Source organism: Triticum aestivum, chromosome 1D (genome assembly GCF_018294505.1).
Source record: "Triticum aestivum cultivar Chinese Spring chromosome 1D, IWGSC CS RefSeq v2.1, whole genome shotgun sequence".
Classification (NCBI taxonomy): Eukaryota; Viridiplantae; Streptophyta; class Magnoliopsida; order Poales; family Poaceae; genus Triticum; species Triticum aestivum.
This window is the reverse complement of record NC_057796.1, coordinates 453,084,426-453,096,471: the sequence shown is the minus strand read 5'-3', so window position 1 is coordinate 453,096,471 and position 12,046 is coordinate 453,084,426. Positions and strand designations below refer to the sequence as shown.

Genomic DNA, 12,046 nt, shown 5'->3' with positions numbered 1-12,046 from the left:
TCGTCGGCACCGACGCCGGAGAGGATAAGGGCGCCAGCGGCCCCCGCCCCCTCGGGCCTCTCTCCCACTCACCCCGCTCACTCCCTCGGCCTCTGCGCCTCTCCCCCGCCAGATCCACCTCTCTCTCCCCTTCGATCCCCTCTGCCCGCGCGTGCTCGCCGCCGTTCACCGTCGAACTCGCGGCCACCTTGCCCCGATCGCCCCGACGACGTGCCCGAACGACTCCCCGCCGTCGACTACGTCGACTACGCCCTCGGGAACGAGCCGAGCGCCTCTGCACCGGCCTCCCCGAGCTCGTCTTCAACCTACGGCCGCCGTCGTTCGTCGCCGATTCCGGCTGCCCCGCGCCCTCCCCGAGCTCACTGCCACTCCCTACAGCCTCGCAGTGAGCCTCTCCTTCTCCTCCCCCTCTCCGTTAGCTCGCTCGCGCTCCGTAGCTGCTTCCCCGCGCGCGCCCGAACGCCACGCCGCGGAGCTCGCCGCCGGCGTGTCTCCGGTGACCAAATGGTCACGGGCGTAGGCCCGCTAGCCCGACCGCACCGTGCCGCACCCGCCTAGGTAGTTAGTTCGGCCGTTCGCGCGCTCTAGCGTAGCTTCCATCGGGCACCCGTAGCACCTCGCCGCCGGCGAGCTCGTAGCGGTCGTCCCCGGCCGTTCCGGCCCCTCCGACCACCGCCGTTGGACGCGCGACGTCGAGCCGCGTCGAACGCCCCCAGCCCCGCCCCCGCAAACCCACTGTGGGTGAAACCCGCGCCCCTCCCGCGCGCGCCGCCGTGCGTTTTGGTCGCCGGCGTTGCTCCGGCGCCGGCCGCCGACATGGCAGGCCTGGGGCCACCCCCAGTGCCCCTGCCAGTGGCCCCCACGGGCCCCAGTTGACTGGGTTGACCCAGTCAACTGCTGACTGGGCAGGCCCAGTCACTGACATGCGGGCCCCGCCGCAAAAATTAAAAAAGAAAAGAAAAAGAAAATGTTTTATAAATAAAAATAATTAGTTTAAATAATCTCTCACTGACAGGTGGGCCCAGTAGTTAATTAACTAAAAAACTAATTAGTTAACCCACTGTCTATGACAGGTGGGTCCCCCGTGTCAGTTTGACCAGTCAACCCGGACTGTTGACCGCTGACGTCACTCATACGTCATGCTGACGTCATATCCCTTTTTCTGTTAATTAAATAATTCTAGAAATTCAAATAAACTTTGAAAATTCATATCTTTTAAACCGTAACTCGGATGAAAATGTTTTCTATATGAAAGTTGCTCAGAACGACGAGACGAATCCGAATACGCAGTCCGTTCATCCACCACACCTCCCTAACCTATCGAACTAGCAACTTTCCCCCTCCGGTCCGTCTGTCCGAAAGCGCGAAACATCGGGAATACCTCCCGGATGTTCCCCCCCCCCTTCACCGGTACCTCCTACTATCGCGTTAGGACATCCCTAGCACCGCTCATTGTCATGTCACGCATCGTCATGCTTATGTTTGCATTGTATTTACTGTTTCTTCCCCCTCTTCTCTCCGGTAGACTACGAGACCGACACTGCTGCTGCCCAGTTCGACTACGGAGTTGACGACCCCTCCTACTTGCCAGAGCAACCAGGCAAGCCCCCCCCCCCTTGATCACCAGATATCGCCTACTCTACTCTCTACTACTTGCATTAGAGTAGTGTAGCATGTTACTGCTTTCCGATATCCTATTCTGATGCATAGCCTATCCTTGCTACTATTGTTGTTACCTTTACCTGCAATCCTACATGCTTAGTCTAGGATGCTAGATTTCCATCAGTGGCCCTACATTCTTGTCCGTCTGCTGTGCTATACTATCGGGCCGTGATCACCTGGGCGGTGAACACGGGCATATACTTATATACTATATACCTGACACATGTGATGACTAAAGTCGGGTCGGCTCGTAGGAGTACCCGCAAGTGGATCTTTGTGGCGGAGCGACAGGGCAGGTTGAGACCGCCTAGGTGAGAGGTGGGCCTGGCCCTGGTCGGCGTTCGCGGATACTTAACACGCCTAACGAGATCTTGGTATTTGATCTGAGTCTGGCCATTTGGTCTATACGCACTACCCATCTACGTGGGAGTAGTTATGGGTATCCCGACGTCGTGGTATCAGCCGAAGCTCTTTTGACGTCAGCAACTGAGTGGCGCGCGCCGCATTGGACCGTAAGCTCGCGCTTGTATTAAGGGGGCTAGGTCTGCTTCCGGCCGCGTACGCAACGTGCAGGTGTGCATAGGGCGATGGGCCCAGACCCCTGCGCGCATAGGTTTAGACCGGCGTGCTGACCTCTCTGTTGAGCCTAGGTGGGGCTGCAACGTGTTGATCTTACGAGGCCGGGCATGACCCAGAAAAGTGTGTCCGGCCAAATGGGATCGAGCGTGTTGGGTTATGTGGTGCACCCCTGCAGGGAAGTTTATCTATTCGAATAGCCGTGTCCCTCGGTAAAAGGACGACCCGGAGTTGTACCTTGACCTTATGACAACTAGAACTGGATACTGAATAAAATACACTCTTCCAAGTGCCAGATACAACCCGGTGATCGCTCTCTAACAGGGCGACGAGGAGGGGATCGCCGGGTAGGATTATGCTATGCGATGCTACTTGGAGGACTTCAATCCACCGTCGACGACGACACCTACGACACTGGAGGTGCCTACTACTACGTGCAGGCCGCTGACGACGACCAGGAGTAGTTAGGAGGTCCCAGGCAGGAGGCCTTGCCTTTTCGATCGTTGCTTCTTTTGTGCTAGCCTTCTTAAGGCAAACTTGTTTAACTTATGTCTGTACTCAGATATTGTTGCTTCCGCTGACTCGTCTATGATCGAGCAATTGTATTCGAGCCCTCGAGGCCCCTGGCTTGTATTATGATGCTTGTATGACTTATTTATGTTTTAGAGTTGTGTTGTGATATCTTCCCGTGAGTCCCTGATCTTGATCGTACACATTTGCGTGCATGATTAGTGTACGGTCAAATCGGGGGCGTCACAGGGAGGGGCTGCGCCTTGGATGTGGTGCTGCAGCCCTCCCCTCACCCCTCTATTTATAGGGAGAAGGGGGAAGGGGGTCGGCCCCTCTAGATGAGATCTAGAGGGGGGCGGCGGCCAAGGGGGGAGGGAGCTTGCCCCCCCTTTAGGGTTCCCCCCAAACCCTAGGCGCATGGGCCCTAGGGGGGTTGGCGCCCAGCCCACTAAGGGCTAGTTCCCTTCCACCTACAGCCAATAAGGCCCTCCGGGGCAGGTGGACCCTCCCGGTGGACCCCCGGAACCCCTCCGGTGGTCCCGGTACAATACCGGTATACTCCCGAATATTTCCGGTGACCGTATGGTGACTTCCCATATATAAATCTTTACCTCCGGACCATTCCGGAACTCCTCGTGACGTCCGGGATCTCATCCGGGACTCCGGAAACATTCGGTAATCACATACAAACCTTCCTTATAACCCTAGCGTCATAGAACCTTAAGTGTGTAGACCCTACGGGTTCGGGAATCATGCAGACATGACCGAGACAACTCTCTAGCCAATAACCAACAGCGGGATCTGGATACCCATGTTGGCTTCCACATGTTCCACGATGATCTCATCGGATGAACCACGATGTCGAGGATTCAAGCAATCCCGTATACAATTCCCTTTGTCAATCGGTACTTTACTTGCCCGAGATTCGATCGTCGGTATCCCAATACCTCGTTCAATCTCGTTACCGGCAAGTCACTTTACTCGTTCCGTAATGCATGATCCCGTGACTAACTACTTAGTCACATTGAGCTCATTATGATGATGCAATACCGAGTGGGCCCAGAGATACCTCTCCGTCATACGGAGTGACAAATCCCAGTCTCGATCCGAGCCAACCCAACAGACACTTTTGGAGATACCTGTAGTGCACCTTTATAGCCACCCAGTTACGTTGTGACGTTTGGTACACCCAAAGCATTCCTACGGTATCCGGGAGTTGCATGATCTCATGGTCTAAGGAAATGATACTTGACATTAGAAAAGCTTTAGCAAACGAACTACACGATCTAGTGCTATGCTTAGGATTGGGTCTTGTCCATCACATCATTCTCCTAATGATGTGATCCCGTTATCAATGACATCCAATGTCCATGGTCAGGAAACCGTAACCATCTATTGATCAACGAGCTAGTCAACTAGAGGCTCACTAGGGACATGTTATGGTCTATGTATTCACACATGTATTACGATTTCCGGATAACACAATTAAAGCATGAACAATAGACAATAATCATGAACAAAGGAAATATAATAATAACCATTTTATTATTGCCTCTAGGGCATATTTCCAACAGTAACATCGAGTCCAACTCAGCAAATTTGCTTATGTGGCAATGAATTAATGAGGAGAGAGGTGGTTTGAGTAACTTAGCTAGTTACTGTAACATCAGATGTCCCAATACAATATGAGTCTATAACCTAATAAATGAAGGTTTGCATGTTAGCACACTTATGTTACTACCCACTATGAAGATAGTAACATAGTCTAGGGATATGTGTATGTTACTAGTGTATGTTACCATCCATTGTGGCTAGTCTTAGATCTTATTGTTGCCACCTTCACGACTATTCAGAAATAGTTAGGAGACAACCGGGTCTAAATCATTTAATGATCACGGCCTATTTATGTTTAGGGAGCAAGGTAGTTGCCGCAAGTTGTGACTATAGAGTGGACTACTATCTCTGTCCTGGTTTATTTGCACTCTTCGTATTTTGCGTTAATTTTTGACCATAAATTTAACTAACAAAATGTTAATGCATGTCACAAAAATTATATCGTTGAATTTATATTTGAACATAGTTTCACGTGATCTTATTTTTAGTACATGCATTAACATTTTGTTGGTTAATCCAAAGTCAAAATTTGATATGAAATACAAAGAGGACTAATAAACCAGGATAGAGCTAGTAGTTGTTAAGTTCACCTCTAAACACAACAATGAAACATGGACGCTAGTTACTGTTTACGGGCCCTGTCTAGGGGGAGGCCAGAGACAACTTTGTAGCCTGGCTATACAATTTGGACATTCCAGTGGATGAAAGCTAGCTTCTGTTGGGTGATGTTTGGTGTGATCATTGGATGTGCAACCAGCCAACGATGCATATGTACCCACAGGCCACAGCTAGTCGCGTCTGACCCTGCCAGCGCAAGCTGCGTACGTACTCATGCACGCCGCGCGAGCGCAAGTGGAGTGACCGCGGACGGCGTCGATCGAGGAGTCGCTGGCTGGGCCACACGCGCGCCACTGCGCTTTGCGCTTCGTCGTGCTCGTCTGTCCGCCAAGCGAAGCGATGCCGACCCGAGCCGTGCTGCTGGGCCGTGTGTCGTCGATTCGCCCCGGTTCGCCGCATTTGTCCAGCCTTTTATGCAGCGGCCGAGTGAAGGGCCACGGTATCTTGATGGCCCGGTGCCGTACACTTCTCTGTCGCGGGCTACGAAGCATCGATACGCCAAGATTTGCTGTATCGGCATATTGTACATGGCCGATACTCCGATACGCCTGATACGGCTTCGATATGGGTATCGCCGAAGTATCCCGATTTTTGATTTAAAAAGAAAAGAAAATAAACACGATACGGGGGCGACACCCTGTGGACACGGCCGGGATACGGCAAGCACGTCGCCGGCAGCCTCGAGCCCAATAGAAGCCCACAAGCCTAACCTAACATCAGCTCTCTCCTCTCTGTTCGACCACGAAGGATTGGATCTGGCGATAGCAGGCAGTGCGCTACCGCCACCGCCGCCGCCGCCTGCAGTAGCTCGCTGCCGCCGCCGCCTTGAATCTCCTCTCCACCCTGCCGGCTCGCCTTGCCGCTGCCTGGAGTGACTTGAGTCTTCTCTGTCGCTGCCGCACGTCGCCAGCAACAACGAGGTATGATTCCGTCGCATCCGTGCTTGGCTGCTTGTCGTGTCCTGTATCCTGTGCGCTTGGCTGCTGGCATGTGTCGTGCTGCATCTGTCTAATTACTTGTACTTGTGTTTTCTCATTATTAGATTAAAATGCTAGTTCGGCTGATCCTTTAAACTTAGTTAGTTGGAGAAGTAGACCAGCACACATTGTATTATGTTTTGCCTTTATTACATGTCATTTTATTAATTATTTATATATACTCGCTGTATCGCCGTATTGCTGTTTCTAGAAATTGTCGTATCCCGTATCGTCGTACTCGTATCGCCGTATCGGTGCTTCATCGGTCGCGGGGCTCGGGCGGGCGCGTCGCTGCTGATCGCGAACCGATTCAGCGACTCAGCGTCACCCGTGATCATAGGCCAACTGTAATGCTCTGTTTGCTTGCTCTGACAAGGAAACTAACTAACTGAACACAGCACATGTGGGCAGCGCGACGGGCAGCCATGTGTCCCGGCCGGTGTTGCAGCGCGTGGCCGTTTTTCTTTTGGTTTGGACAACGAGAGAAACCAGTTGGCACGGCGCCGCTGGCCTAACGACTTCCCGGGGTGCTACGGCAATAGCGTCGTGCTATCTATCTGGTGAAGTGCGATGGCGTGACCCGATCGACTCGCCGCCTCTCATCATGATTGGACAGCCGCTGCGTTTCCGGAGTAGTAGTTGCACTGTCATGTTCTTTTTATGTTGACGCCACGGTGCACATCATGCTGACCTGCGCTCGATTACTCCGAGGAACGTGACGCCCTTCCATCGATCATGGCCGATCAAGGCATTCCTTGGTATCATGGGTCTAATGATTGCTGCGAGTACACATTTTTAGATATCATTATCCGATTGTAGATACCACTGACAATGAAACTTGTCTTGTGAAGACCGTGCCACTGTTCAAAATGATAACTGCAACAGTCATCCCTTCTCCTAAGCTTGGCAGCCAATCAACCTTGCCTGGATCTGCGACGTGTTAGTTACGTACTCCCTCGAGTCAAAAAGCGTCTTACATTAAAAGTAGAGTCAAAAAGCGTCTTACATTATGAGACGGAGGGAGTACTTAGTAGTATTGCCTTTTTTAGGGGCAAACATTACATAATCTTCTTAATATGTGTTAGAATATATGTTTTTCATTTCTTTTTGGGAAAAATACGTGTTAGAACTTAGAATATCCTTCGCTCGCCATACCGACGTTTTCCCCAGATTTTCAGTAAACTTCTCTGTTCACTGCACGCAATCTCGGTGCCAACTGTCTGCCAACCACACCCAATTTGAGTAATGTGACCGATCAATTGACTTATCGCTTTGTGGCTCCTACAGAAACAACAAGAGACCAAGTGTTCGTTAATTAGTTAGTTAGTAGATGGGTAGACATCACATGTCTTACGTCAAACCAACCATGCATTGATGCATGCATGTCTAAGCCGGAGCCCGGAGTACAGGCCTAGCATTATTTTAGTTAGGTCATCAGTGAGCTCATCTATGATCATCCATCGGTCAAGCCGAACTGATCAATGCTCTCCCGGCCATGCATCAAGAAGATTCTCAGACGGTTCACTCGGTTGGTTGCGTAAGCACTGATGACCAATGCTCTCCCGCCATCTCCAAATAAGTGTCTTAGTTTTGTACTCCCTCCATTTTTATTTACCCTGCATATTAGGTTTAACTGAAGTCAAATTTCATAAAATTTGACCAAATCTATAAAGAAAAATATAAACATTTAGCATAACAAATCTATATGATGCGAAAGTACATTGAATAATGAATTTAATGGTATTGATTTGTCCTGTGGGACGTGAGACTAGAACTTCCCGACCCTTGCTCCCTTGCGGCTGCGCCAGGACGCACCGGGGCAGCCACCGCCGGCCGGCTCGAGGCCTTCTTCGGACCAAGCTCATCCCTCTCGCCACCGCTGATGGGGGCGTCGCCGGGCAAAGCCCACGTTACATGGCAGCGGCGGCGGATCTACTCGGCCATAGATCGGATCGAGGTGGCAGCCGCACTGGCCATTCAATGGCAGTGTCGCGGGGAGGCGGTGGCCAAGATCTGCTACCCGCGACAGCGAACGGTCAAGGTCAACGAGTGGCGGCGGCGGTGGACGCGCCCGATCTAGGCCCATATGGGTTCAACGGGGAGTTACCCACATCGTTGTACTGGCTGCATCTCAACATCTCCGGCGGCAGCTTGCTGGTTTCTGGGCTAATCCCGCGACACGAGGAAGCCGGTGGCTCTGGCCCCTGGTGTGGCGGTGGTGGCCTCCTCCTCCGTAAGAGGTGGTCAGCCAGCTGGTTGTGGCGGATCCCTATATCCCAGGGCTAGTCCCAGCGGCGAGTTGGGGAGGCTTGGCTGCCGGTGAAAACCAAGCTCCGACTACAGTCATGGTAGGCGATGGCGGCGTCTGCGCGCCGTTACTTTGTCGAAGGCATCGTCATTGCAGCCACATTCTACCCACTCGCGCTGCTCTAGGGGAAACCCCAGATCCGGGTATCTCAGATCTGACGATGCCGGCGCTCTTGGTGCCCCTCTCCCTCATGAGGGCACTGTTTTGGAGCAGTTGCTACATGGAGGACGCAAGGAGTGGAGCGGTGGCCATCTATCGCATCGACGACGGCGAGTCTCAGCGGCGTGGCACAACGGGGTAGCGTCGACGCATGCCTGGCAAGGTAGATGCGTCAGTGTCTGCTATGAAGATGGAACGGTGGAAGACGGTAGTGACGGCCTCTGCAGCGGGCGCATGCGGTGCCCGCTGAGAGTGCGCCGGACCGGTGTGTGCCTCAGACCTGATATTGCGGCTTGGTTGGGGCCTCCGGCTTTAGATGTTAGGTTTTGGTGTGACTTCTAGGTATACGGCTCACACAATCTACACGGCTTCATCAGGTGAATAGGAGTAGCGACAAATGTTGTCAAGATCGTCGTTTCAGACCTATTGATGTATAATTTGTAAAATATCAATGAATAATTAACAAAACGACTGCCTGCATCGTCTAAATGCAGAGGCCGGGGGTCATTCTCCTTTTCGAAAAAAAGTTGTATTGGTTTGTTATTGTATATGTTAATATTTATTTTATAAATTTTGTTAAAGTTTGTAGAGCTTGATTTTGACCAAAGCTACTACGCCGGACTAAGTATAAACGGAGAGAGTACTAACTTATGTATAAAATTCTATTAAATTTGAAACACTCATTTTGAGACGCAGGGAGTACTTACGTAGTAAAAGGAGAACGTATAAACAAGAGCCTCTTTCAGATATCGTCAGTCTAGAAACATGCAATGGAACAGCATGGAGTACGTGTCAAATGCGCCAACACGCGATCCAGAAATGCACGACGAACGACGAGTTAGTTGCGACCTAATTTTTTCTCGGAATTTGCCGACCAATCGTGTCGCAATGGGGAGCACGAGTATGAGCAGAGAAACAGAGGAGCAGCGCTTGCGAAGCAGAGTGCTTTGGCATGATGAACGAAATCGATTGTATTACTGATTCTGTCGCTACATAACAGTAACAATTTACACGACACTAATTGGTGAGAAGCTATAATCTCCAAAGGCTGGTGCCTACAGTGCCCTACTACTGCTGAATCATCATCATCGTTTGCTTCTTGTCCTGCGTTGAGCACGCTGTTGTGCTCCACGTCCACAGTAATGTCGACAGCGCCAGACTCTGCGTCGAGTGACTCTTCTTCACTGGTGATCGCGTCGTCCACGATGATGCCAGTCGTCACCTTGGCCGGCACGGCAACTGCGTCCGCTCCTTCCGTTGGCCCGGAGAGCACGTCGATCCAGCCCTCGTCCGAGTCCCAGTCCGGGAGCGCCGACGCAGGGCAGAACAATGCTCTGATCCTCCTCTCGGCCGCGCTGTCGTGCTCCGCCTCCTCGGTGTCGGACTCCGACTCCCAGAATGCCGCGTCCAGCGTGCTCTTGGGCGACACCCACTTGCTCTTCACGGCTTCTGGCTTCGCGCCGATGTCGGCGGAGGCCAAGAACGGGTGCTCCACGAGCTGCGCCGCCGTGCAACGCTCGCTGGTCTGCCTGACAAGGCATTTGGCCAAGAAGTCTTTAGCCTCAGCGGACAACCATTGGGGCACCTCGGGAACGGCCTCCGTGTAGCCAATCCGGTGCAGCGCCGCGAGCGCGTCGCCGTCCATGCCGCTCCACGGGGCGCGTCCAGTGGCCATCTCGACAACCATGCAGCCGAGCGCCCAGACGTCGGCCGCGGGGCCCTGCTCCTCGCCACGCGCCACCTCCGGCGCCATGAACGCTGGCGTCCCGCCGATGATCGGCCCGCCAGCGGCCGCCTTCCTCGAGCACCCGAAATCCGCGAGCTTGGCGCGGCCGTCGGCGCCGATCACGACGTTCCTCGCCTTGACGTCCCCGTGCACCATCCCAGCGCCGTGGAGGTACGCGAGCGCGGCCGCCACATCGGCCGCGTAGCCGCGGACGGCACGCTCGTCGAGGCCACCGCTGCTCGCCACCTGCTCCGCCAGCGAGCCGCCGGGGGCGAACTCGAGGAAGAGCTGGTAGGAGCCGTCGCGGGCGCCGCGGCCGCCGATGCAGGAGACGACGCGCGGGGAGCTCAGGCCGGCCATCACCCTCTGCTCCCTCCTGAGAGCCGCCGCGCAAGCCGCCCCCACGGCGGACTTGACCGCGAAGAGCTCCCCGGAGGCGTCGTCGGCGGCCAGGAAGACCTCGGCCCCCGAGGCGCCGCGGCCGAGCGTGCACACCCGCGTCCATTGCTTGCTCACGGCCATCGTCGTCTTCTCTTGTGTAATCTGTCTTGGGAATTGGGATTGTGGTGGCTTCTGTTGCTGATGGAACTCGGTTGTGTCCAAGCTGAATTGTTGACGAGTTCCTTTTTTGTGGCGGGTGAGCGTATATATATAGGTTGATGTGGAGAGGAAAAGTTGGGGAGATTGCAAGTTTGGAACATGGAAGGTGTTTGGCGTGCGCGATAAAAGATAGGAAATCCCGAAGCGAAAAGGCGTGGGAAGCAAGCTGTTTAGGTTCTCGAGCACGCGCTCGCGGCGGCGATGGATTGGGTTGGACGGTGAGTGGGAACGCGCGGTCTGGGCTTGACCAGACCAAACTTCGCTCTCTGCCTCCGCTTATCCCTGCGTCAAAAATTCTCGTACTCCCTTCGTTTCAAAATAGATGACTCAATTTTGTACTAACGTTTCAAAATAGGAGTCGGAAAAGGGAAAAACCGTGTCGAATCTTTCGGATTTCTATCTAATGGCGCCAGCGTTTTGAGCTGAGCCAATGAGCAAGAAATTTACGTACTCGTCAAAGTCGCGCTGGGTCGCGAGTCGTACGGAACAGATCTCCCCGCGTACGAACGGAAGTGGTCGAAGTCAGCGGGTGCACGTGAACGGAGTTGGTCAGCTGGGTCTCCTCTCCACGGTTGGTACTTTTACACTGGCTTTTATGCCACTACCCATAGCTATACTGTACGAAGTGGTCTGCCCCCAACATGTAGAACAGTAGAAACCCCGAGGCAAAGATTGCCTCATCTATTAATTAAGCAGAAGAGAATTTCTCAGTTAATTACGGAAAACCGGGCAAAAACAAAAATAATAAAGGCCAAGCCCACTCCCAGAGAGACAGACACACTCAAGGCAAAGCCCATCCTAATCGACAACATGTCGACCTACGGCCAGATAATACAACTCCGACTCTTACAAAGAACTCAGAAGAACAAACCAAGCAAAAGCTGACGCCATGGAAAATCGTCAAAAGAACAGTAGAAACCCCTTTTCAATTCTTCCTCAATCTGACTGGACCAAAACGGCCGAACCAGATCCTCTGACGTGGTGGAGCAAAGGCAGGAAGCTACAATGCTTCCTTGTGTAAAAGCACGGAGGCAAGTGAGGGAGCGCAGCAGCCACTGTAGCCAAGATAATGAAGCTCAAAATAACTTTAGCAGATCCCGCAAAAACTTGACCCGCAAAACGCGTTTGCAGTTTCACGAAGATCACGTTTACGGGTTGAAAACTAGCGCGGCCGAACAGATATTGTAAAGCAAACTGTCAAACTGGAATAAAAAGCTCCTTCCTTCAGTTCGGCCGTTGCCGCCACTTCCTCCAGCCGGCCGCGCCGGCCATGCCGGCCGCGCCGGCCACGCCGGC

At 53.0% G+C, this 12,046-nt stretch overlaps 1 protein-coding gene across 1 annotated transcript; it reads right to left on the bottom strand.

The window, feature by feature from the left end:
* Positions 1–9,262: 9,262 nt before the first annotated feature.
* On the bottom strand, positions 9,263–10,958 carry LOC123160512 (mitogen-activated protein kinase kinase kinase 17-like). The gene has a single exon (XM_044578329.1). The coding sequence runs from the start codon at positions 10,670–10,672 to the stop codon at positions 9,263–9,265; it is 1,410 nt and encodes a 469-aa protein (XP_044434264.1). The 5' UTR covers positions 10,673–10,958.
* Positions 10,959–12,046: the final 1,088 nt, after the last annotated feature.

Bases quoted from the DNA above. Each gene is read 5' to 3' on its own strand.
- LOC123160512 (XM_044578329.1), bottom strand. From the start codon at position 10,672: ATGGCCGTGAGCAAGCAATGGACGCGGGTGTGCACGCTCGGCCGCGGC.